This window comes from Ursus maritimus, unplaced genomic scaffold, assembly GCF_017311325.1.
Source record: "Ursus maritimus isolate PB19 unplaced genomic scaffold, ASM1731132v1 scaffold_14, whole genome shotgun sequence".
NCBI classification, from domain to species: domain Eukaryota; kingdom Metazoa; phylum Chordata; class Mammalia; order Carnivora; family Ursidae; genus Ursus; species Ursus maritimus.
In genome coordinates this window covers 63,912,686-63,938,391 of record NW_024423786.1, presented here as the reverse complement: position 1 = coordinate 63,938,391, position 25,706 = coordinate 63,912,686, and the positions used below count along the sequence as shown (strand labels likewise).

The following is a 25,706-nucleotide window of genomic DNA, read 5'->3' as shown; positions in this document are numbered from 1 at the left end:
CTAGCAATTAATTAAAGCCAACAACAACACCCCGCCTGGATCAGACTCTGAGCTGGATATCTACTAGCAATGAACAAATATAATTCCCCAGGCTAAACTGGCCCAGTCCTGATTAGTCCAAACTCTTCGAAAATATGGGAGAGCCAGCTAATTGAGATTACCAACACAGCACAAATGCCAAGGCTTTACTTAACTAAACAGGACTTGAGATGCTCCTCCACACCGTCGTGCTATTGGAATCAACAGATTGTCAAGCAGAACCTTGGCTTTGGATTTCCATGGCCCCCCTTCTCCAGTGAGGTCCCCAGGCTCACTGAGAGGAAAAAGAAAATACCTTTGTACCTTTGTCTAAACTACACAGCCTCAGCTGAAGTCATAACCTTCTGAAATGATAAAGTGTGTGGGGGGGGGTGGATATAAGGGACTTACTGCTGGATTTGAGAGCAAATACCCCAGTTAGAAAATAAAGACTATGAATAGGTAATTAACAAAAGGGAGGATACACATAGACTCCAAAAACACCATCCAATTCTTCTGATTATCCACAAAATTAAAATTCAGTTTTTGCCTCTAATACCACATCTAAATGAGAAGAATGCCAATATCAATGGAACAGGGTATGCAGAAGCAGGTGGTCTTTTGGGACTTTTCACAGCTGCACGTTCCACCGCGGTCCACCTGCCCTGCCACGGCCTAAGCTCCTGGAGTGCAGAAACTGTTTCTCACTTGCCTCCACGCCTAGAATTACACCTGAGGCATAAATCCTTAATGTCTGTTCAGTAATCAAATGACCAGAGGCAAAGAAGTGTATTATTGCTGTGAATATAAACAGCCCCACCTTCTGGAGGACAATATCTTGCAAACATCTCAAAATGTCCTTAACGATTAATGCAGTAACTCCATTCCTAAGAAGTCATCCTTTAGGAAGTTAAAGATTATGCAAAGAAAGTTAGTCAAAACAATGATATTTATGCTAAATTAGATGAAACATCGTCCATAACTGGAATACTACGCTACCACCCAAAAAACACCATAAAAGACTACCGACATGAGGCAATGTTAGTAATAGGGTCTTTTTTCTATCAAGCAGTAAGTAATGGGTCTGATAAACTGTTTGAGTGAAGCATATGTGCATGTGACCATTTGTAATATGCACACAGGTCATTCTGCAAAAGTACAACTGATGATTAGTTCAAGGTGCTAGAATTGTGGGTGATTTTTTTTTTTTTTTTACGTTTCTGTGTTTCCATTTTTATACAATCAGCATTTACTGTTTCTGTCTCAATTATAACCTCCTTACTACTCATACCAGAGCTTTCTAAAAGAGACCAGTCTGTTCTCTAAACCCAAACATACTAAGGCCTACAGAACAAGTAAAATGGCCTTAGAAATACAAATACAGGCACTTTCATGCATCTGCTCATACAACTTGGACACTTCCATACCCCTAAAATCTGGTAACATTTCACAAATGATATCTTTTGAGATTTTTTTTAAGGCATCTGTACCAGCTCAAGTAAACAATATTTTAATCTCCAGCAAAACAGGAAAAGCTTTCCAAAGCAAAAGTCATGCACCTATGATTTCGGAAGCACAGCCTCCATGGGAATCTGAGAGCGGGAATTCCAGTTACACACCCACCTTGAGAAGGTTCCAAACGGATACCCAAAAGGTGTCACCCATTACTCCCACCTCCGCCCCCAGTTCAGTGCTGCATTTGCCCCCTGCCTGTGTAGAGTTCTCTCTTATACCATCGCCCTTCACAACTCTTTCTTCATAAGAAAGACCTGACCTGGGGGCGCCGGGTGGCACAGCTGGCTGAGCATCTGACTCTTGGTTTCAGCTCAGGTCATGACCTCGGGGTCCTGGGGCCAAGCCCCGTGCCCCATGTCAGGCTCCACGCTCAGCACAGAGTCTGCTTGAGACTCTTTCTCCCTCCCACTCTGCCCCTCCCCTCTGCTCTCTCTCTCTAAAATGAATAAATAAAATCTTAAAACAAAAAAAAAAAGGCCTGACCCGCTACACACCTGCACGAATTCCATTCCCAGAGACACACAGCTGCCACGAGGCTGCTGAGGGTCCTAGCCAGGACAGGAGAACATTTATAGCGCAGCCAGTCAGTAAAGGTACTGAGCACCCTGTCCAGGTGCTCAGAACACTTTAAATCCATGTCATGCCTAAAACTCAGCCAAACCCACAGGGCACTTACGTTAAGCCTTAAATCTGTGAACATATCCACAGGGGCCCCGCGGAGACAAGTGAGACATAAATGCTGTGTCGCTCAAACCCAACAAAATTTGCTATGGAGGATAGTCAGTGATCCTTTCTTCTGTGATATATATAGGCTGTGTGGTGACCTCTGCCTCCCAATTGGGCCCCTCGACATGCTATTTAAGCTCTTCATCAGCTCCCCAAAGTTTCTAGTTACTATCTTACCATGTACCAGTAGCAAGATACTAGGATTTCTGGAAAATCATCCACGTGACGGACTCACACTTCTTGGCAGCCATCTTTCTAGTGGGACAAGGCACATAACACGTACACTTACAAAAACTGGGTCAAGAAAAGTCACAAGGCTTGTTCCGGCTGTCACCAATACCCCAGAGCCCATGCCGCTAGCTTCCAGCCCACCGCACTGTCCAGTAGAGGCATACATCACACCGCAGATATTCTCAGAACAGCAGGCTTGAACTCTAACAAGGAACCAAGGTGCCCACTGGTTTCAGGCCATATTTATTCTTCCTGCTTGGTAAACCCGACCACATCCTATCCCTACCACTTTAACTTCCAGCCCCCCGTAAATGAAATAAGCACCTGAACCATATTTCCTAACTATGCCATCAGTATTGTTTCAACCAGTGCTTCAAACCTTTCTTGTATGTGCCGTGATGTGAAGAAAAGAACACTTGTACAACACAGGGGAGGAAATACAAGTCTGTTCTTGGCTAAAGGCCACTGACCCGAGCTCCAGCAAGGAGCTCCAGGCCACAGGTCAAGGCGAGCTACATTTCAGCCGACAGGTAATGGATTCACAGCAGCACCCAAATTGAGGAGCCCGCTAAAACACCAGACTGGACTTCCCCTTTTTGAAGAGTTCACTTAGAGTAATATTAGCCACAAAACAGATTTTTATCAAACATTAATTTCTTCCTGTTTGCCTGAAATACCAATGAGGATTCCCACCAGTCATAAATAACTCTTCCAGACTCTATCTTCTAACAAGTAGTTTAGGATAAAGAAAACCGTAAGACACAGGTAATTTCGCATCACCGTGAAGGTACCCCTTTGGTCCTAGGAGATGGGGCATACTGATTCTTTCCACAACAGAAAACCAACCATCCACTGCCTCAATGATACCGCTACCCATTCTTCTTTCTAGGTATAGGTGGAGACTAGCCCTCCTAGAAAGCTTACAGAGTCAAAGCTATGGGTCTGTTGTGTGCAAGGGAGTTTTGTTACAGTGTCTGTGATGTAATAAAAAATACACTTGGTACTTGTCCCAGGTACATGGCACAGAGCTCCTACAACCGCTGCAATATTCCAAGTGATAGAAGAATCTTTTGTTATTCATAATAAGACCCTTTCAACCAAACCAGAGATTATGCTAATGAGGTGACAGGAGGGGGACTCCCCCACAGGCACTACATCTACATAGTTTCAGGATGGGGGGCTGGTCTCCAGAAAAATCAACCTAGTGATAAGAGCAACCTTTAGCCCCACCCCCTAACCTCCATGCAGAGGAGAAGGGCTGGAAATTGAGCTCCATCACTCAATGGCCAATGATTTAATTAATTGTGCCTACAGTGAAACTTCCATAACCACCCCCACCCCCAAAATGACAAGTTCCAGGAGCTTCCAGGTTGATGAACAATCAAAGTACTAGGAGGCTGACATACCCAGAGGAGGCATGGAAACTCTTCGCCCTCTCTCTCCATACCCTGTCCCACGCATTTCTTCCATCTGACTATTCTGGAGTTCTTTCTTTTATAATAAACTGATAAACATAAGTGTTTTCCTGAGTTCTGTGAGCTGTTCTAGGAAATAATTGAACCTGGGGGTGGAGTCATGGGAGCCCTCTAATTCAAGCAGACATGGGCACCCCATTTGCAGCTGGATCTGAAGCAGGGGCAGTTTTGTGGGGCTGACCCCCTTAACTTGAGGGACCTGATGCTAACTACAGCTAGGTACTGTCGGAATGGGACAGAATTGTTGGGGCATCCAACTGACATCAAAAAACTGGAGAACTGCTCGGTGTCAGAAAACACTGCAGTGTCAAATCTGAAACACTGAGAAGTGAAGAATATTAAGTCAGTTTCACGAAATAAATATTTTCTTATTTCCATTAATACTTGTGATTGATTTTTTAATGCTATCCAAATCTATAATGAAGCCTAAAAACAGGTTAAAAGTATTGCAATTCAATTAAAGTGGGAAAATATGGTTTATGAATATATTTTCTCTATCATATATCAATAGTCAATATATAAATTGAATGGACATAACATATTATCAACTTATTAAGTTGATTTAAGAAAGGTCTTCTTAGAGCAAAGAATGAGCATACACGACCACATGAGGCTAGCTCAGGAAAATCAGACAGAGGGTCTTACTTCTTCTCCTCTCTATTTGGCTCCACAATGGATCAGAGCTAACTTTTTATTCCAAGCTGACTTCTCCCTGGTCTCCAGGAAACACTTGACTCTCTTACACCATGCCCAATTTGCTTATCCCAAAGCGAAAAGTTCATGCCACCATGTCAAATTTCACCTGTAATATCCCTTTTGTTTTTTCACCACATGTCCTTAGGAATCCAGGAAGGCAAAGACAGGAATCAATTTTGTTCCTGGAGATAATTTTGCATATATTTTCATTCAATTAAGATAATTTGGAGAGCCTTCAGGTAATCTTTTACCACTAAACGGCACTCTTAAATGACAAGAAGGCTAACTTTTACTGACCATGTGTACTGATGGAGAGACAACCTGCACCCAAACACGCTGGCTACTTACTGCTGCAAAGCAGTGGAACAGAAGCCTTCTTGCGGTAACTTGTGCTACCTAATGCAGAAGTAAAGCCTTATTGCAAAGATAACTTCCCCAATTCCAAGACACCAGAAGTAGCTCAGCAATAATTTAGTAACTGCAGAGGAGGGGCAAAAAAATAAAAATAAAAAGCACACTATGTCATTTTTACTAGACATCCTTTATTGCCTGATAGGACAGCTTCTCTCTTCAGGAACATAGTCAACATCTGAATAAAAGCATTCTCCACAGGCAGAGCCTAAATGCTCATCTGGATGATTTCTGACCACTGGTAATCAGATCTAGCACTCCAGTGACTCAGTACTTCTCAGAACAGCTTATCACAAGAACACAAATATTTCTCGAATAACTGGGTAACCCAAGCTTGAGTTTTGCTTTTTTGTTCTCATTAATCAAAATATGTGTAACTAGAAATTCAGCTCTCTAAAGAAGTTAGCCAGAAGCTTTAGCTAGAGAAATGCCCCTGACAGAATTTCATGACACATAAATTAGTCAGCCATATTCTGGCTTTCAAAAAGATATTTGGTGGCGGATTTTTTTTGGGGGGGGGGTATTTTTATTTTTTTAGATTTTTTTTTTTTTTAAGTAACCTCCACACCCACATGGGGCTTGAATTCACAACCCTGAGATCAAGAGTCGCCTGCTCCAGTGACTGAGCCTGCCAGGCACCACAGATACTTGGTGTTTTTAATGGCCTTGGGTTGCAGGACATGTGACGATCTTTTGTATACTCAAATGACTTTTCCATTTTGGTGCTGCATTACACTATATATACTTTTTAATTTTTAAGTAATAATCTGTGATCTAAGTTTAAATTCAAATCCACCTGTGTTACTACCAAATCAAATAACAAAGGTGGAGAATGAGTAAGGATCCTGTACACAAAGCTAATACTATACACATACAAGCAACAACTACAGAATTATAATACTCCTCTCATTATTAGCATCTGAAGAGCTTCTTTGGACCCCACTGAATAATTCCTTCCAATTTAAAAAACAGTAAGACGTTAACACTTTCATTTCGTAGCGAACACAAATACTGTTTGATGCCTATAAATGTATTCTATAAATTGAGGCTTTTTGAAAGATTAGAATAAAGTAAGATTAATCAAGACAGTAAATGGCAGTCAAATGTTGATCCCTTCTGCTTCCTTAATATATAGTCCACGAGGGTATTCTGATGGTAATTTCTCCGATTGGTTATTCACAGATTGGGCATGATCGAAACAGTTGTAGAGCATCATAAAGGGGAGACTTCGATAATTTAGTTACAAAGATGGGTAATTACACAGGAACAGTAAAAGAGGAGAGCTGGGGAAGAGACTGTTGCTACTGAAGGGTGAATAAAGACACCTGTTGGACAAGACCACACCATCACTGAAAAGGCAATTGTTCACTGGAATGCCAAGTAGTTCCCCAGGTTTTTTATATCCTGGATGAGAACTCTTTCTTACTTCTATTCTCACCAACCTTCCTTTTGATGACTAATGCTGGCTCCCAAGTAATGGGAAGGCAATGCCCTAGAGGACCTGAGCATTCTAAGCACTGAATAGAAATTAATAAGCAAAGCCAGACTCCAGCTTGGAATTGGATCTTAATTTGGCAGAACCAGTCTCGCATGCCCACTGATTCTTCAACCTCACCAAAAAATGTCAAGAATGAGTATTTGACATGTTTTTTAATCATCTTCAGAGATTAAGAGATTTTAAAAAGTGAAAAAAGAACCCCAATTAAAGAAGACATTGACTTATGTTCCAGGGCATATAGATTTCCAGTCTCAAGTCTCTCAAAGTACAGAAAAGCACAATAAATGTGTGTGTGTGCGCGCGCACACGTGCATCCAGACACATACGTTCATGTTCCTCAACACTGGTGCAGTTAAGTCAGAGATGATTAATGCTTCACGTAATCTGCATTCAGTGGTATGCCCAAACACAAACGCTGTTTTTTTGGCTGAGTATAGCTCCTATTTGCAGAGCCCACAAATGCTTGGCAGTATGAGTTAACCAGTCCCTAACGAAATAATTTAGACAGAAATCATTGATGATGGCCAAAGCCATCAGGTGAAAAGCTGATGGGGACCTTTCTCACTGACAGCACCTAAACCCAGTGATTAATCTTAACAAGAGCTACAATCAGAAATCATATGCCTCCTGATGGGATGCAACGAGAAGTACACGGTACCACCTACCAAAGCGTTCCTGCCAAAAACTTGAATCTCTACGGGATCAAGCCTCTGTCTCTAACTGCCAATTAACAGGAGCTACAGGGCAAAGAGGAACCTGGAAAATACTAATTACTAAAAGGATGTAATCAGCCAAATCCAAAATGTGCAAAATGCTACAAAATGCATGACCCAATTTTTTCAAGGAATAAATGGCAAGAGAAAAAAGAAGAGGGAATAGCTATAGATTTAAAGAAACCGAAGAGACCTATCAACCAAATGCAGTATGTGTGGACCTTGTTGAGATCGTAACTTGAACAAATCAACTGTAAACAGGCATCCCTACGGCACTCAGGAGAGCTGAACATTGAGTGGCTAACTGATAATACTGTTTTATCTATTTACCAGTGCGACAATGGTCTGAGGTTATGCATTTCAGAGTCCTTACCACTGAGAAGACATGTGACTGACACGGACGTGGATGACATCATGAAAATCAGAATCAGCTTGAAGATACTTCAGCAGACATGGGTGGAGGGAGGCGAACACATGAAATAATGAGAGAAGCCACATGTTGGTAACCGCTGATGCGAGGTAATGGGTACGTGGGGGATTGTTAATACTATTCCATTGTTGTGTAGGCTTAAAAACTTCTTTCATCCGAGGTTTTTAAAAACGAACCAATGTTCTTTCTTCCATCCTTAACAGAAAGAAAGTCAGAGGGACATACATCTTTTGCCAGTAGCATCGACGGGTTGTTCCGAGTCCATATACAAATCCATCCGCACGCAGTGCGCGGCTCCGCCACCTTGTTCCCTGACTCTCCTTTCTCATCTTGGTCAGCTGCTCCCCGGACATACAAAGTCATGTGAGACTCCTGAAGCAATTCGTTCTCTGCGTCACAATAATCTTTTTTTTTTTTAATTAAACAATTTTCTCCTAGTGGTCGATCCCCTATGTTCTAACATCAGAGACAGAAGAAGGAATCTTTCTTTCCGCTTAACGTTCAGCCAGGCTAATGAGAGAACACTATGAACTCTCCAGGGCCAGAAAATCAGAAATGGTACACACGATGAGTCCAGCTCTCATGACCATTTGCAAGTGAAGGCCTCCTGAAAGCCATCTGGTTCAGAAAATCAATCCTAGGAGCACCCGTGCCTTCTTTCAAGGAGTAAGAAAGCACAATGGTTTATAGCATGTCAACTGTGACCAGAGCAAGGTCACACAGTTCTGTCACTCATTAGCTGGATGACTTTGGAAGATTTACTTATTAACCTTTCTGTGCTTCCGTCTCCTCCTCTGTAATAGTTAGTATACCTGCCTCTGTGGGGTTGTAAGAATGAAAGGAGTTAACAGAGCATGCTTGGAACAGGGTTCGGCACACAGTAAATGGGTTACTTATTATTATTATCATTTCTGCCAGTCTGTCTCTACATGTTCCGTCTCTCAGAGAACATAAGCTCCCTCAGAGTAGGCTCTACAACAAATTCATCTTTAAAGACCCCAGTGCCTCTTCTCATCAGCAGTATCTGTTAAATGTTACATTTGTGCCTCTGTTTAACTTTATACAAGGTTCTCTACAGGGGAGGGACTATGCTTGTATATGCTTAATTTTCATTTCTGATTAATGCTCACCTAACTGCTGGGGCGCCTGGGTGGCATAGCGGTTAAGCGTCTGCCTTCAGCTCAGGGCGTGATCCCGGCGTTATGGGATCGAGCCCCCCATCAGGCTCCTCCGCTGGGAGCCTGCTTCTTCCTCTCCCACTCCCCCTGCTCGTGTTCCCTCTCTCGCTGGCTGTCTCTATCTCTGTCGAATAAATAAATAAAATCTTTAAAAAAAAAAATGTTCACCTAACTGCCTACTGAGAAGATGAACACCAACCTGGGTTGTGTAAAAGTTTCCTCTAGTACACTTTCTCATATAGACACTTGTGTCTGGATTTTGAAAGCACTATTAAATCACGTCATGAGAATCTCAAGTATTTGCTACACCTTGTTTGAAAACCATCACCCAAACTTCTAAGCTAAATTGAAAACCACTTTGATTAACTGGAAGTTTAGTTGGGAATACACTCTGGAGACCTTCCACATCATTTCTGCCCTGTAGCTGCCAACCACAAAAGTTTTGTCAAAAGGCCCGACACTGCTAGTAGTGAAGTTCAACGGACCAGTGAAGGGAAACTTTGCACACTGTGGGATTATCACTCATTTTTTTCTTGCTCAAAAATACCACACATTAAGCTTCTCTAAAAGACTTTTAAGGTGCAATAGCTATTCAAAAACCTTCCTTCTCCTAGCAACAAAACCATTCTTCAGGAGGAATTAAAGTTCCCAACACTTTCAAGATCAAAGACAATCAGGCAACATTCCCCTTGGAATGATATAATGCAATAAGGGGATTGTGTGAACCTTGACTCTGACTATACCACTACTACAATTCCTGGGCTATAATTTGTATAAAAGCTGTTTCCAAGCAGATTGATTCCCTATTGGCAGTTTATCATGGTCCACAAAGATAGTGATGAATATCCTGGATGCTAGTCAGGCTTATGGCAAATGCTACAAAAGTTTCATTTTTCAACTAACTTCAGCATATATAAAATATAAATAAATATTAAATTCTATATAAACTATACAAACTTAAATAAAACCTGTTAGCCACCCATACCAGCATTTTGTTTCTTATGATTGCTAAAAAAACTTAGTTGAGTTTCATAAATTCCAAATGATGAAATTTTAGCCACTGGGTACAGATTTTTGCTACATCAAATGGAAAATTAGAAATGTGGGGTGCCTGGGTGGCACAGTGGTTAAGCGTCTGCCTTCAGCTCGGGGCGTGATCCCGGCGTTGTGGGATTGAGCCCCACATCAGGCTCTTCCGCTATGAGCCTGCTTCTTCCTCTCCCACTCCCCCTGCTTGTGTCCACTCTCTCGCTGGCTGTCTCTGTCTCTGTCGAATAAATAAATAAAATCTTTAAAAAAAAAAAAAAAGAAAAAAAAAGAAATGTAATCAGCTGAATATTCTAAGCTGTTAGTTTAAATGCAGGATGGCTTGACTCTCTCCCTCCACTTCTTCCTTCCCCTCATTTTCTACATACTCAACCTCCAATACAGTTAAATACATTCGTGAGCAAAACACCATCCTTTATAGACACTTCTTATCAGGTCAGTAAACTTATTAATGACTTCCTCAAATTTCTGGAAAGATTCACAAAACGTCCTTCCTCCTCTTTATGGTTTCCTTTTTATTATCAACTTAAAAACAATTAGGGATACTTATTGTAAAAGAGTAGTTTCATGGGGCGCTTGGGTGGTTCAGTCACTTAAGCGTCTGCCTTCGGCTCAGGTCATGATCCCAGGGTTCTGGGATCGAGCACCGTGTTGGGCTCCCTGCTCAGTGGGGAGTCTGCTTCTCCCTCTCCCTCTGCCCCTCTCTCCGTTCATGCTCTCTCTCTGTCTCTCTGTCTCAAACAAATGAATAAACTCTTTAGAAAAAAAAAAGAGTAGTTTCACAATTAAATGAGAACCTGTCATTAGGACACCTGCATTTTTTTCTCCAAATACTCTGATGCACAGTGTTACCAAAAGCAATCAGTGCCTGTAATCCAATTTCTATTAGTGACTTCAAGAATAAAAGTCAGCTCTGGAGCACATAATTTTCTAAATAAAGATTCTGTTGTTTACGTAAACTTTCCCTAGTAAAACAATTTTTAAAAGTTACTAAAAAAAGTTTTCAAAGCTACCAGAAGAGCAAAGGCTACAGAAAAGCTACAAGACTCTACCCAAACTTGTTTTTAGCACTCAAGAACCCAACAGCGTGGGCTCCTTAATAAGTCATAATTCTCAACCAAACAAAAAAATCAGAATGCTAATACTGTAGGGTAAATTTGACATCTATAAAAGCACTTCTCAAAAAGTGTTTCTAGGCATATCTCCCCCAGCCAAAAAAAAAAAAAAAAATGATTTTACAAAGCAAAGCAAATCATATTCTAAAGAACTGTGTTTAGGTTAGCTGATTAAAGCTATCAAGATACGAGCATTCAAACTTGGTCAGAAGTCATATAAACACCTTTACAAGTACAAAATCATTATCTCCAATGATAAATGATGAATTAATCAACCTTCTAAACGTAGGCACTCTAAATGAGAAAGAATATTTTTCCCTAGTCTTACATTCAGACTTCAGAATAATGTGACAATCCAACAGTGTTAAAAGAAATAAAACACCGTTGTCTTAAATAATTATAACTTCATCTATTTACTTCTTATCTTAAATGCATATTATCTTAAATATATTTAGAAAACCAAAAAGCAAATAAATGCAAACTATAATTGATTTAAAAAGAAGACGACCATGAGGTGCAAAGTGGGTTTTTATTGAATTTATATAAAAATCTGGTTCCAAAATTAAATATGCAATCTCACACTGTGTGTGTAAATACCCTCACACACATTTCCAATAAAACTCCACTAACTTATAACAGACAATTGTAATAAACTAATTGGAATAGTGATGTAACAATATAAAAAACAAAAACTATGTGAAAGTCAAACAATGGGGAAAAATTAATCCTTCAGAGCTTCCATTAGTCATCAGAATCATCTTACAATAAGTCTTTCTGATTTATGATGGAGAATTGAACGTTTGAAGCAGTTGTACTCACTCACTGACTTTTAACAATATCTAATTTTGTGCTCTTTGCACCCATCCCCTCCTATTGCTATTGTATGACATATAAATAATCTTAATGAATTAAATGTAAGGTCTTCTGATAATTTTGAAACATCCTTAGACTAAAACAGAAGATTCTGGCACTAGAGTATGCCCTATTAGATAAGAAAAGACTACCTTAGTGATTTCAAACCCTGTATTTTTAAAGAGGCAATGACCACTTTTAACATCAAGTTAATGTCTATATTTCCAATGTAAGACTGTCTACAAACATTACAAAACTGTATTTTAATTTTTAAGGCAGGACTAATCTTGGAAAAAAAGTTAATGTATGTAAGCAACTGAAAACTTACAGTTTAGTACAAAAATAACTAGTGTCAACTTAGAGCTGGCCATACCTACCAATATCCCTGCTCCAACCCTCCTCCCTGATATGGGTGCCTGCTTCCCTGGAGTCTTCCACTGAGGTCCCAGCCACAGACAGCTCTGCTTCACTCCAAAGTAGGGCAGACCCATTGCTGGATCTCTGAGCCACGTTCTCCAATCAGGAAAACAGCTCTCATGAGACCCACAGCAACCCCCCCCATCAACCCCCCTACCGTGCTGTTCTCCCTCAGGACACAACAGCAGAGCAAAGGCGCCCAGTACACCTCTCCTCCTGCACCACCCCACCCTGGGTTCAGCTGCTAATCAATCTATAGCATCACCAGCTGAACACTCAGAACCAACCCAGGATCAACTCAAGTCCACTATACTGTGAGCCCACTAAGGGCAAGGACCTAACTTATTTCTGGGCCAAATCTTTCCCTCTCTTTATGCAAAGTGTCCAAAAGGCGCTTTGGGAATGAATGTATCACACTGTGTTGAATCCCAAAAGTTGGAAAACAAAGAAGATGGCCACCCGCAGAGAGGGGGAGAAATAAAAAAGGAGACAAGAAGGCAGGGTGAAGGGGTAGTGAAGACAACCAGAAGCGAGTATCAAAGTGGGCATATACATGCTTCCTTGTTCCACTCTTCCATGTGGGCAGCACTGCCAATCTGCTGTTTCTGTAACGATGGAAAAGGGACAGAACCACTTAGACGGGCTAGAGGCACTTTTCATCTAGCTACAGAGCTTTCTATGGACACTGCATACACAATTTTAAACTTAATAAAATCAATACATTTCTCTTGTTTTGTGTCCACAACTGGGCTTAGTTAGGAAAAAAGGACAACAATGTGAATACAGCTTTAAATTTTAAAAATATCAGCATTTTTTTTTAGATTTTGTCAATACAGAAATAAAAATTACATTAAATATTGAACAGAAATATTTTTAAACTAAAAATCACCGAAGTGTATTAAAATTAAAAACAACATAAAATAGAAGTTGTAACTTCATTACAGATACATGTAAATCATATATGTAGGTTCATTACGGAGAGGAAATCGCATAATGTTTTTAGTTAAAGGTAAGAGAAGGATGATAATAATGAACCAATTAAAAAAATTTTATCCTAGGGCCTAGCTGCCCTACTCCCTATCATGAGTGAACCACTCAAGAAATAAATTTTTACTAACTATATTTCAAAGGAAGTCATAATGTTCAACCAATGGAAATTATAAACATTTTGATTCCGTCAGAAAATTTTAGAACAGCAGAAATGTTTTCTCCAGATTAAACGCTGTTTCCTTTGAACTAACTTAAGAATGACCTATATTGGGGGATCTAAAACGTACAGCATGGTGACTGTTGTTAACAACACTGTATTATATACTTGAAAATTGCTAAAAGAGTAAAGCTTTTTTTTTTTAAGGATTTTATTTATTTATTTGACAGAGGGAGAGTGTGTGAGAGGGAGCAGACTCCCTGCTGAGCGGGGAGCCTGCCCCGGGGCTCCATATCAGGACCCTGGGATCATGACCTGAGCTGAAGGCAGACGCTTAACCGACTGAGCCACCCAGAGGCCTCTAAAAGAGTAAATCTTAAAGTGTCAGCACAAAAAGAAATACTAATTATGTGAGGTGAGGGAGATGTTAACTAACCCTGCTGTGATAATCACGTTGCAATATGTAAGTGTACCAAATCATCACACTGCATACCTTACACTTACACAAACGTTATATGTCAATTACGTCTCAATAAAGCTGGGGGGGGAGAGTGATGTATATCAAAAAGTGGTCCCCATTCTTCCTCATTCTGTGAATAAATAAGCAGAAGATGAAACTAATTACATTATATTTGGGGATTTTTTATGCTTACTGGAGCCTCCTTGAGTGAGGATTTTTTGAAACTGCATTTATACAAATGATATTTAAGTTTAAAATGAATTTGTTTTAGCTGAAAAATATGCTTTTTTAATAGAAAACTCATTCTGTATTCTATAAAGACTAGTGTCCTAATACAGAACACTAGTCTATATTGGGGTAAAGGGAGGCAGGAGGAGAAACAAACTTTGTCTCAAGGAAAAAAGTTAAAATGCTCTAAATGTGTGGTTCAAAAAAGTCAATTTTAAAGCATGAAACTTCTGAGTACAGTTACATACTTTTTGCACCACGATATTAAAAGAAAACTTTCCTCAACTTGTAGTCAAAATCATGATTAAGTCCAAATTCCTACATATATCTTTTTATAACTGCATCACATAAATATATCTTTCTATACCTGTGCACATCTTCCTAAATCCAGTCTGCTTTCTCTACCTATCTACATCTCAGTATCTACACACATCTGCATATTTATGTACGTCTTTCTATACCTACATACATTTGAATACCTGTATCTATTTCCATTTCAAGGGAAAACAAGAACAATTTACAATCAAGAATATAACAATACAATTTTTTTCTTTTGTATTTGGAAAAAGAATGAGAAATGGAAGCTCTTTTAATGTAAACTTGCCATGGTTGGTTAGTTGAAACAATAGTGGACACATTCCCAATACCAAGATGGATATGAAAAAAAATAAGTAGCATAGTATCATAAAATTTGTAGCTTACTTTGTGCCTTTTCACAGAAGTTTATCTGAAAGCCTAAAGTAAAAGAGATAAGTTCCAGTTCATTGACTGTAAATCAAACAAACCAAAATCAGAACATGACGTTGCATTTTTATGTTACATTTGAATAAAACCAATTCAAGAACAGTTCAAATCATATAACCCCCACCATCACCGTGATAACTGTAACATATGGGCTTTCTTTAAAAAGTCAGCTCTCTCTGGGGTTAGAAGTACTTTATTAAGTGGAGCTGAAGTCAGGTTTAAATTCTAAATTCTGCCATTACCTTAGTTTTTCACATTTATTTGATAAATAGAATATAGCTGTTAGCCCCTGGAAGTCAACAGTAACTTTAAAAATAATCTCATCAATTTTTTCAATCTACAAATTCATAACATATTACAAGTTATTTTTATTAACTCGAATTACTGACTTAGAACTACTCATGATTAATTGCTACCCCTGAACCAAAAGCTTCAAAAGTAGTTCATAAATTGTGAAGCCCAAATACTCAAAGCAACATTTTCTAGTCAATTCGCTAACTTCAAGCGTAAGACAGTGAACTACTGAGGAGGAGCTGAAATTCTTCTAAAGGAGGCCTGACAAGACAGTGTCCCCAGGAATGATACGGCGGAATAGAACCTTAGAAGTCACAGGAAGAAAACCTGTGAATTCTCCTTGGGAACTTGAGCTCATTTCCCAAATCCAGCTGGACCAGGTTATATCTTCTGCCTACATTCATACGGATGTAATTCTTTGTAAAATGCACCCAGCAAAATAAGCTGTTTCTGACAAAACCTTCTCAAAATATGCTCTCACCCCCTCGGTTTAAGTGGGTGAGTGTCTGGTATTCTTAGTAGTCTACCTATGCCTGTGTTTATTAATGCTTTAGGAAACAACATGGGGAAATTCAGAATGAGGATCACTCAAGCTTGTATTTATGCAGACGCAGGCAAAACTTAAAGGAAAAGAGCCAGGAGTAAAGGAAGGATGTGTTTAAGTAGTCTTTTCCATCCAGGTACCAAAATACTTCAGATTCTAAGATAAAGATCTCACCTATAAGGTACAAAACCTGAAAAATCTTAAGGTAGCTACTTTGCCCAAAGGTAACCCACTGCTTACTGCCTAATCACACAAATGACAATGCAGGAGGGAGTGGGAATGGACAGACTTCTCGGGCTGAAGTCCTGGGGCCAAACCTGGACACAGCTACCCCTCAAGCTCAACTTGCTACCCCACCAGATGTAGGGCAGGAATAGACTTCAGAAAGAGAAAGGTTGGAGATCCATGAGTCTTAGAAGCCTAAGCAACTAAAAGCCAGCCAGCCTCCTACTGGGCAAAATGAGGCGAGCACAGGTCCAGGAGAAGAAACTGGCTCTCCGGAAGCAGAAAGAGATACAGGGAGATAGAGAGCACAGCGGCATTTCAGGCCAGGGTCAGAAGCCGGTCTCCCACTCCCGTGCCCCCCACCAACCCCGGGAGAGAGAAGGGAAAATTCACCTGCAATAACTGGAGAGGAGGTGGATGAAAGACTGAAACAAGTTTAAGTCAACAGTCACTCTTTTCTTTTTAGCTCACTGGTTGCTACGAGGTAGCAAAAAATAAATGGTGGGAGGAGAGGCAAACAGAATAGCAGTATGAATGGGGAAAGGAGCAAGATAAATAAACTTGAAAGATACAGGAAAAAGAATGAGCTGGATCTGTCTGCACAATTATGTAAAAATAAGTTACAGGATAATTCTAAGAAACAGAAAAAATGTGTAAGGGTAGACGTAACTGACAGTGTTAGAATGTCACCACCTACTGCTCTAACACATGAGGGGTTAAGCCCACTTTAAGTACAGAATCAGTGCAGGTAGTTCAAAAGGGAGGAGGCTTAAATCCTCACACCGTTACTACAAGATGTGCTTTTTTTATCTAATCATGGATAAAGTGACCAGGTGAACAGATTCTGAGGCCTCACACAAGCAACCATCTTCGCATCATTTCTCACTCAGATAGACTTGCTAACAGACCCAGAGTTCAACGCAATGAGGACTAAACTAACCCAAACATAATGGCTCACCTTGGAATTCCAGTTAGTCTTATCAATTAAATCAGATAAAAGGCTATTAGTTACATCTTTCCAGACCTCCCCTAGTTCCTTATACTCAAAGAGCAGGGAGGGGCCAAGGGGACCACCGGCAATCTTGTACAAGAACAAAAGATGGTGGGAAAGAAACGGTGAGGAAAACTTCCAGTATCCTCAGCTGTATACGAAGCCCGTTTGTGGCTATATTATAATTAGTCCATTAATATTCATTCACAGATGTTCCATTTTTGAGGTCTCCCGTATCTCAGGAATTCTGTCTAAATTCTGTCTTCCCGTCCGCACACTTTAGGTGTCAGTTGAATCTGTTGTTAGTAACCAGTTAATTCTGAATATCTCGGGTGCCTTCCTCCTTCTTATTCTGGTACCTGTATCCTGGGTCTAAACTCTACATGATCCTCCGCTTCAAATTTGAGTCTTTTTCATTTTCTTTGGCCCCAGGTGAGTTTATCTGCATTAAATCTTAGACCCCCCAAAATTAAGTAACCAGAAGTATACATATGGCAGTGTTAGGAAGCCGACGACAGAAATGGAGCTCTGTGGGACTTTCTCCTCTCCTCTTTCTCACCGGGCCACACTCTTCCCCACATTCCTCCTCATTCTCACACTCTTACCTCAATCGTGACAGCCCTTCACTGGCCATGACTCAAAACCTACCATTACTGTATCTGCCAGACAAAGTGAGCTTGTCTACGTTAGCACAGAAGGGTGTTTATGACGTGCATTAAGTGTATAGAAAAGCAAAAGGCAAACAGTCTTTGTGAAAGTAAAAAATGAAAGGAGAAACGTCAGCCCAGGGTCCTAGTTCCAACTGTGAAAATCAAGTCATTTCGCTTAAGCCCCAGTTTCCTTCTTAATTATAAAATTAAAAATAACATCAGGATGGGACACCCCATCCTGGCTTGGTTGGTTAAGTGTCAGACTCTGAATCGCAGCTCAGGTCTTGCTCTCAAGGTCATGAGTTCAGGCCCTGCATTGGACTCCATGAGTCCAGCTCCCTGCCCATCCCAGACGTGGGTACTGCTGACAGTGAACTATGAACTACAGAACGAAGCCACACTAGCATAAAGAAAATCAGAGCCACCTTACTGGGTCATGCCCACACAGCAAGCTACCAAGTCTTCCTTCCGACACAAGCATGAAGAGTCTAATTGTTTGCTGCCTTCCAAAGTCAACCTCAAATTTGTGGCATGTGGCCTCAACTGCAAAGTTACTCAGAGTACATCATTACGGCTCTAACATCTAAGGATTTATCTTGGCTTGTCCAAAATTTCTATGTGCATTGTACTTAGAGTGGTTTCCACAAGATCTGATTCCTGCTGTGTTGTTTCTTTTTGCTTTCCTTGCTTCACCATTCTCAAATTTAAGAGGGAGCCACCTTAATTTAGTTAATCCCAGCTTGTTTGCATCATCCAGAACCATTCGTGATTTGACAAATACTGATCAAATCCTTTCCAGAGTTGTTTTTAATTGGGGATCTTGTCAGTCCTCATAAGCCATGTCTTCTTCCTGCCAATGACTATCGCATCTACTCTTTGAGTATGTAACCAAATGCTAGAGTATCATCTCCAGCCTGTTCAGAGAAGCCCAAGTACACTTAGGGAGGACAACTGATTAACTATGTGACTGTGGGCCAGTATCTAACCTCTATGAGCCTCGATTTTCTCATCTGTAAAATAGAACAGCAATACCCCAAAGTGCTTTATGACGATTAAGCAATATATCTAAAATGTCCAACACACAGCCTGGAATAATGCAGGTTATTATTACCATAGTGATCATTCCTGGTCTCTGCCTCGGGTGAGCAATGATTGTGGCACCTTCCCCATCAGACCAGCTCCACCTACACAAAACCAGTCCCTCTCCTTTCATTCCCCGTCACCCTGAGAGAGGTAAAAGGGAGGGACTCCAGACAGCATGGGGATCCCCACCCCAGGTTTTACATTCTGCTGCAGTCCTTCCCAGACACGGTCTGGTGTCCTGGTGTCCAAGAAGGTGGATACTTTCCCTGGCAGGAGCCTAAACCAGATCTCAGAGATACAGGCACACAACAGGGGAGCCAATTAATGTCACTTATTTTTTTAGTATAAAGTCAGACAATGAATGCATAGCAGATGTATCTGGTAACACTTCTCTTGTTTCTCCCTTTTATAAATTTTGAGTGATCTTTGGTAAGCCGAAACAAAATATGCCTTGAAAAAGGGGCTGTGGTGCCTACTTCGATCATCTTTCCGTGTAGTGGGGAAGGATGTGTTTGTCAGGAATCAAGCTGTGTGTGATATGAATGTTATCTTCTTTCAAGAGGCCCATCTTGAGTTAACTACTAACCAATGGTCCCTTTCACTGTGTAGACACAAGTTAGGCTAATCTTATCACTCCTGGCCCTTGAAGCCTTTCTATAAGTACACATTAATTCTCTACCTTGCCAAGAGTGTGAAGAGACGACCCATGAAGACTTTCTGGAGCTCCTGGGGTGGGGCATAAGGGTAGAAGCGAACACATGCCCATTTGGTCACTTGCCCGGGTGACAAATTTAGTCAGGATGGCAACATAAATTATTAACTCTCATGCTAAATGGGTTCTTTTTACATATTATGTATAGTGTTGAAAGAGTTCTATTACCTTTCAAATCTATACAGCCTCCCGGGCCGAAGCCCAATTAAAATCTTCTACTTACTTGTAGGTTCCCAATCAAAACGCCTCCTAATTCAAATGCCACCGTCAACCCTCCAGCAAATTTAGAACTCTATAACATAAAGGAGCATCAGGAAGCAACAAGGCTCCAAAATCGACCCAAACATGGCTGGCTGCTTAAAGCTGCCACCCCCTGGCTGAAACCTAAAATAATTTCCCCTTTCTATTCCTGAATCTGCATCACTTCTGGCAAAGAGTCTTCTCTTGGACCTGAATGGCTGAAACGGCTTGGAGCCTGGAAAACCTGTGGGAAGCTGTGTTATTGAGCAATAAGAAGAAGAAAGGTTACCAGTCAGATGGGTGGGTCAAAACCCACTTCCACCAGTGCAAATCACCTTATTGAACGTTAGCTCCTTAATCTATGAAAGGGCACTATGCCCACCTACCCTTAAAGGGTGCTTATGAGCATCAAATTAGGTAAAGACAGTGGGAAAAGAGCTGGGTTAACTATTAGTTTCCCTTCTTAATTTTAAATCTGAGTCAAGATCTCCCAGGTTGTGTAACTCAGGCCAAATCTCTATCTCCGAGAGATGGAGACTGAAGAGGAGACTGACCTGGGTTATGTATGATGGAGCTGATTATGATCTCCTGAACCTAGGAAGCAGAGACAACTCTATGAGCCCAAAACAATCCTGCTTCTCACATTAGGTAAAAGAAATGGAAGGAAAATAGGGAAATTTATGAAAAAAGAAAACAGGACTCAAAATACAGGGTTAACTAATATCCCATCTTAAAACGAGTTTCAGTACACATTCACTTAAAGGCACATGACAGGAAAAGGTGAGAAAATAAGTATCTTGAAAGCATTGTTTTTGTACTTTTTCTCTTTTAATACTAGGGTTGCTCTCATTTTTAAGAGAACACAGAGAAAGGCAATGTGCTTTGAGGGGGGACCAATTTGCTGAGCTGGACTTTGTATCAGGTTATGTCACATAAATGGTAAAGGAATAGTACTCAGCATACTGGGAAGGAAAGGCAAGCAGTTCGAGGGTTTGGAACTATATCCACTGTCTGCTCAATTCAGTTCTTTAAAATCCAGATAAAGGCATCTTCCTATGGTTCTTGGAAACCACAGACTAAATGTTAAAATAGTCTAATGTAATCACAAATAGGGCATTTCACACATATTTTATATATTTAAATATTATTGAGAGAAAAAAGTATACTGATTTTAAATCTTTTTTAACAGACATGCATCATTACACCTGAAAGTTCTGTGCCTCTTTTTATTTTGTAACTTTTTTTACTATTGAGGTGTAACTGACATACAACATTACATTGGTTTCAGGTGTACACCTTAATGATTCGATATTTGTACATATCACAAAATGTTCACCCTAGTACGTCTAGTTAACATCCATCACGTACACAAAGAACTTGTATTCTTGTGATGGGAACTTTTAAGATTTACTCTTAGCAACTTTCAAATATGCAATACAGTATTATTAACGACAGCTGCCATGCTGTACATTATTGTGTGTGTGTTTCTGGTTTTGTTCTTTTTAAGTAGGCTACATGCCCAGCGTGGAGCCCAACACGAGGCTTGAACTCATGACCCTGAGATCAAGACCTGAGCTGAAATCAAGATGGATTGGATGCCTAACGGACTGAGCCACGCAGGTGCCCCCGTGTGAGTGTGTTTTTTAAGGAGAACCAAGCGATCATCTTTTTACTTAAACTGATATTTATAAATTGTTCAGGTGAAGGTAAATAAGCAAGGACTGGACTAGTCCGTACGTTTTGCTATACATCTACATCTGAGACCCAAGAAGAAAATAGGAAAAACTGTCTTCCTAGAACAGCTCATTAAGAGAATCAAAGGTACCTAGAGTGTACACTTTGTAACTATTTTCTGTAACAAGTGCTTTCCAAATGCCTCCATGTTTTCCAGAATCAATTGTAGATTCTAACTATTCTAACCACATTTTAAAAATTGTTTTAAAAACTGACACTTTTCAGCTGAGTAGTTTTCAGAAGTTTTATTTTTTCCCTACTTTAAGTCTTCTAAAATAAACTTCTTGTGTTTATGAGATCTTTAAAACCTATACATGTTAAGCGACTAGTAACTCAAGCAGGTAAATAACCATGTCTATTAACAATCCTTACATACTTATAGTTTATAATTTTCCAAGCACTTCCGTGTGCATTAATCTAATAATGTGATCCTCACAACAGCCCGGTCAGGTAGGTTTTATCCCTATTTTAACAGATGAGAAACTCAGAGTTCAGAGAAGGTGAGTAATCGCCCCAAGTCACAGAGCTTGTACATGACTAAGCAGTTACCTGAATCCAGGTAGAATAAAGACTCACCAGGAATATTCTTAAAGGAAAGGCTCAATAATGAAAAGTGGAAATCAACAGATTAGTGAGAAGGGTAGGAGCCAGTAATAATGAAGCTGAAGAAATTGTGTAGTGGATCATGAGGGGTTAGGGACACGTCTACTAATAATGAAAGAGACCATTAATGGCACCCTTACAAATAACAGCATTGTTGCTATTAACAATGGTGATGGCTGGCATGTATCACATCCTTACTATATGTCAGGCCCATGCTCTACGTGCATTCTCAAAGAAGCTGTGACATAAGCATTATTCCTACATTCCAACTGAGAAACTGAGGCTTGGAGAAGTTAAGTATCTTGCCCGAGGTCACAAAAATCTTAAATCCTGATGAGGGGATTCAAATTCAGGACTCCAGAGCTCTGGCTCTTAAACATTATGATATTAAGAAAGCAATGCTTCCCACCTTGGGCCGCTACCAGGCCACAAACCTCAAGCCATGAAAAAAAGTGTACAGGGTTATCCAGTGCCCAGCACAGGGCTTATCACACAAAAGGACCTCCAACGTCTGTTAGATGAAATGTATTCCATATGTCCTACAACTAGCTGTTTGAAAGGTGGAGAGGAGGGGGCAGTCTACTGACACCTCCCAGAAAGGCAGTGTTTTGGGGTGGCAAGCAGAAGTAGACTGGAGGAAGGGGGTGGTATATACCAAACATTCTAAGGATCTGAAGTCTGATCTAAAACTGAAGGTCTCTAGGGTATGAAGCATGAAAGGTTAGGCTCTAACCATACAAAACAAACAGAAAAAGGTCCTAATTTGCTGTTGAGCTCATGGTCTATAACCCGGACTGTGCTAGACGACATCCTGAGACCTTCAAGTGTTTTTCTTCATTCTGAGGAAGCAAAACAGGTTCAAGAGCAAGATATTAACTAGCAGGTTCCTGAATCAATCAAGGCTAGACACAGTAATGGTAAAAGAAAATTCATCAATAATTCAAAGAGAAGTCTTATGCCCTCCTTCTCCTTTTGAAAATAGGTTCGGCTTGTTAGAAAGTTTAGTTTACTAGGCACCGAAACTCAGGGGTGGTGGAGAAGAATGGCGAATGTCAGAATAATGCCCAGCCACAAGGACTTTGCATTCCTAGAACACTGCAAGCTCTTTCCCACTTTAGAGACTTCATACACAGCTTCCCTCTGTGTTTAGTATGAGTGTCTTCTTAAACCATCTTATTGAAGCAGTCTACCTTTCCCCAGTATCTTCCATCACAAAACCCAGCTTGTTACCTTTGTAACACTTTTCTCCATTATTTTACCTGCAGATTGTCTTCCCTCCCCCATCCCATGGGGGAGGGTAAGCTCCATCAGGGATTCAACTGCCCAATTCACTCTTTTCTGTATACCTAGCACTACAGTCTATGCCCAGCACTGGGCAGATGCTCAATAATTTTTTTTGAACAACAACAACAACAAAAATGAATACATTTATACAGCTTTTTCAAACTATCAGCCTACCTACCCCCCCATGAGCTCCCCACCAAAAAAACTTGCATTATTTTTATAAGCTTTGTAAGTCACCCATTTTGCATAAGCAATACAATCCTAAGTTGTCATTTTGCTGTTTCATTTCCCCACCAGCAACAGATAGACTGGAAAGCTGTAAGATCAGGAAATCCCACTTCATCTGTATAGTGTGCTGTGAAACATAGTAGCATCCAATAACTAATTCAATTTGAATTAATTATGAGAGTCTGCACAGAAAGTGTCCTCTGAGCTCTGACATCATCCTGTCTATATATCACCATTCTTTATGTGTATTAAAATTATCTCATAGGGAGGGCAACCGGGATATAAAAATGAATAAAATCCTGTCTCTACTTCCTGAATCAGACACTCTCATAAACACGAAATAGTCAGTAAATGCTGAGCCTAACACGGTTAAGACACACCTAGACACACGGTTAAGATAGACCAAAGCGCCCTTTAGGAAGATTTTCATCAAAGAGTAACCATGGCGACACTGACCACGAAGGGTACCCCGACGGATTCCGCTAATAATATAACATAAGCAGTTAGCTGAAGTCGTCAAGAGATTTCTGAGATTCCCTGTTTTAAAAATAACATTACTACTCGAAATTCCACAGGAAACTTAAGGAAATGGCCCCCGATGGGCTGGGGCCTGGTATTTTCACAACAACCCCCCCCCCCTTGTCAGGAGCCATACGGATCTAAATGCGCATTCCCGGTGGGGAAAGCCATTAATTAGGAAGCTGCCTCGGATGTCCAGACACGGCACAGTACCACTTTGACCCCTGCCTTTCTATTTCCTGCGCCTCTCCATTTAAACCGAATCCGCTCTTCTCGCTTCTGTACTGATATTTTGTGCCTACCATGCTAACACGGACACCCCCGGACCCGGACAAACCGCCTCTCCCAGGCCCGCGGCTGTCTACACCACCACCTTACAGGTGGCACAGGCCTGAGCACCCCCTCCCCCATCCCCCCTCGCCCTCCCGGCGCACAGAACCCCCGCGAAAGTTTGGAGGCGCGGGGTTCCACAGGAGCGCCGGGCCCGGAGGTCAGCTCGGCGGGCGGGCCGGCTCCAGCTGCGCCCCGCGGGGAGCCAAGATGGCCCTGCGCGGGGCCCCACTGCGGCGGCGGCAGCGGAGCGCCGGGGGGCGCCGGGCTGGGGCTGGGACGCCGCCGCCGCTGCCGCCTACCTGCGCGGCCGGGCCCCGGGGCCAGGCGGGCGCGGGCCAGGAAACGCGGGCGGGGGCCAGGAAACGCGGGCGGGGCGGCGCCAGGTGAGCGGCTGCGGCGCGGGGGCGGCTGCGGGGGCGGCCGCGGGGCGGTCCTGGGCAGGTGGGCCCGCGCGCAGGGCCGGCGGCGCCGAGCGGCCGGGCGCGGGCGGAGGCCGAGGCCGCGGCCCCGGGCCTGCGCGCGGAGTCCGGGCCGGGGCCGGGGCAGGGCCGGGCGCGCGGCGGGAAGCGCGAGGGAGGGCGGGGGGCGGGCGCGGGCGGCTCCGGTGGCTTCCTCAGCCGGGTCCGGGGGCGTCCGCGGCCGCGGAGACAGGCCGCGACGACGCCGACGGCCGCGCCGGGGGGGCCGGGGTCGCGGCGCTGGCGCGTTCCTTACCCTGCATGCTGCTGACGGCCGGGTGGCCCGGCGCCGGGGGCCCCACGGGGCCCGGGGTGCCGCTGCCGCTGCCGCCCCCGGAGCCGCCGCCGCCGCCGCTCGGGCTCGGAGCCGCCATTGTTGGGAGTGAGGAGCCGAGCGGCGCCGCGGCGGCTGCAATGCAGCAAGCTCGGCCTCTCGCACGGCCGAGGGGCGCGGCTAGCGCCGCCTTGGCCCCGCCCCCGCCCCGCCCCGGACACGCCCTCTGGCACGCCCCCGCCCGCGCCTGACGCGGAGTCCGGCCAGCTGCGGAGCCGCAGAACCGCCCAGGGCGCGGGTGCCCGACCCCGAGGGAAGGCGGGCGGGAGTGCTGCCCCCGGGGCTGCGGGCCGGCCCGCGGGGCCTAAGGCGGTTTGCACCATTAGGAGTGTGTGTGCACCGGGGAGGTTAGGGGACACAGAGCTTTCATCGTTTCCACAGAGGCCTGTGACCCCAAAAGTTTAAGAACCCCGTTGGGGGGGGGGGCACCTGGCTGGCTCAGTTGGTGGCGCATGGGACTCTTGATCTCGGGGTCGTGAGTTCCAGCCCCATGCCGGGCATGGAGCCTACTTAAAAAAAAAAAACAAAAAGACACCTCCTTGTTGGAAACCTCAGAACCCGAAATTAGTTTAG

The 25,706-nt window shown here is 42.5% G+C and overlaps 1 protein-coding gene across 1 annotated transcript in view; it reads right to left on the bottom strand.

Moving 5' to 3' along the window:
• MAP2K4 (mitogen-activated protein kinase kinase 4) overlaps positions 1-25,173 on the bottom strand; it is a 133,413-nt gene extending 108,240 nt beyond the window's left edge. The window contains exon 1 of the mRNA XM_040630050.1: positions 25,056-25,173. Coding sequence (XP_040485984.1) covers positions 25,056-25,173 — 118 coding nt within the window. The remainder of the gene's footprint in view (positions 1-25,055) is intronic.
• Between the last annotated feature and the right edge of the window lie 533 nt (positions 25,174-25,706).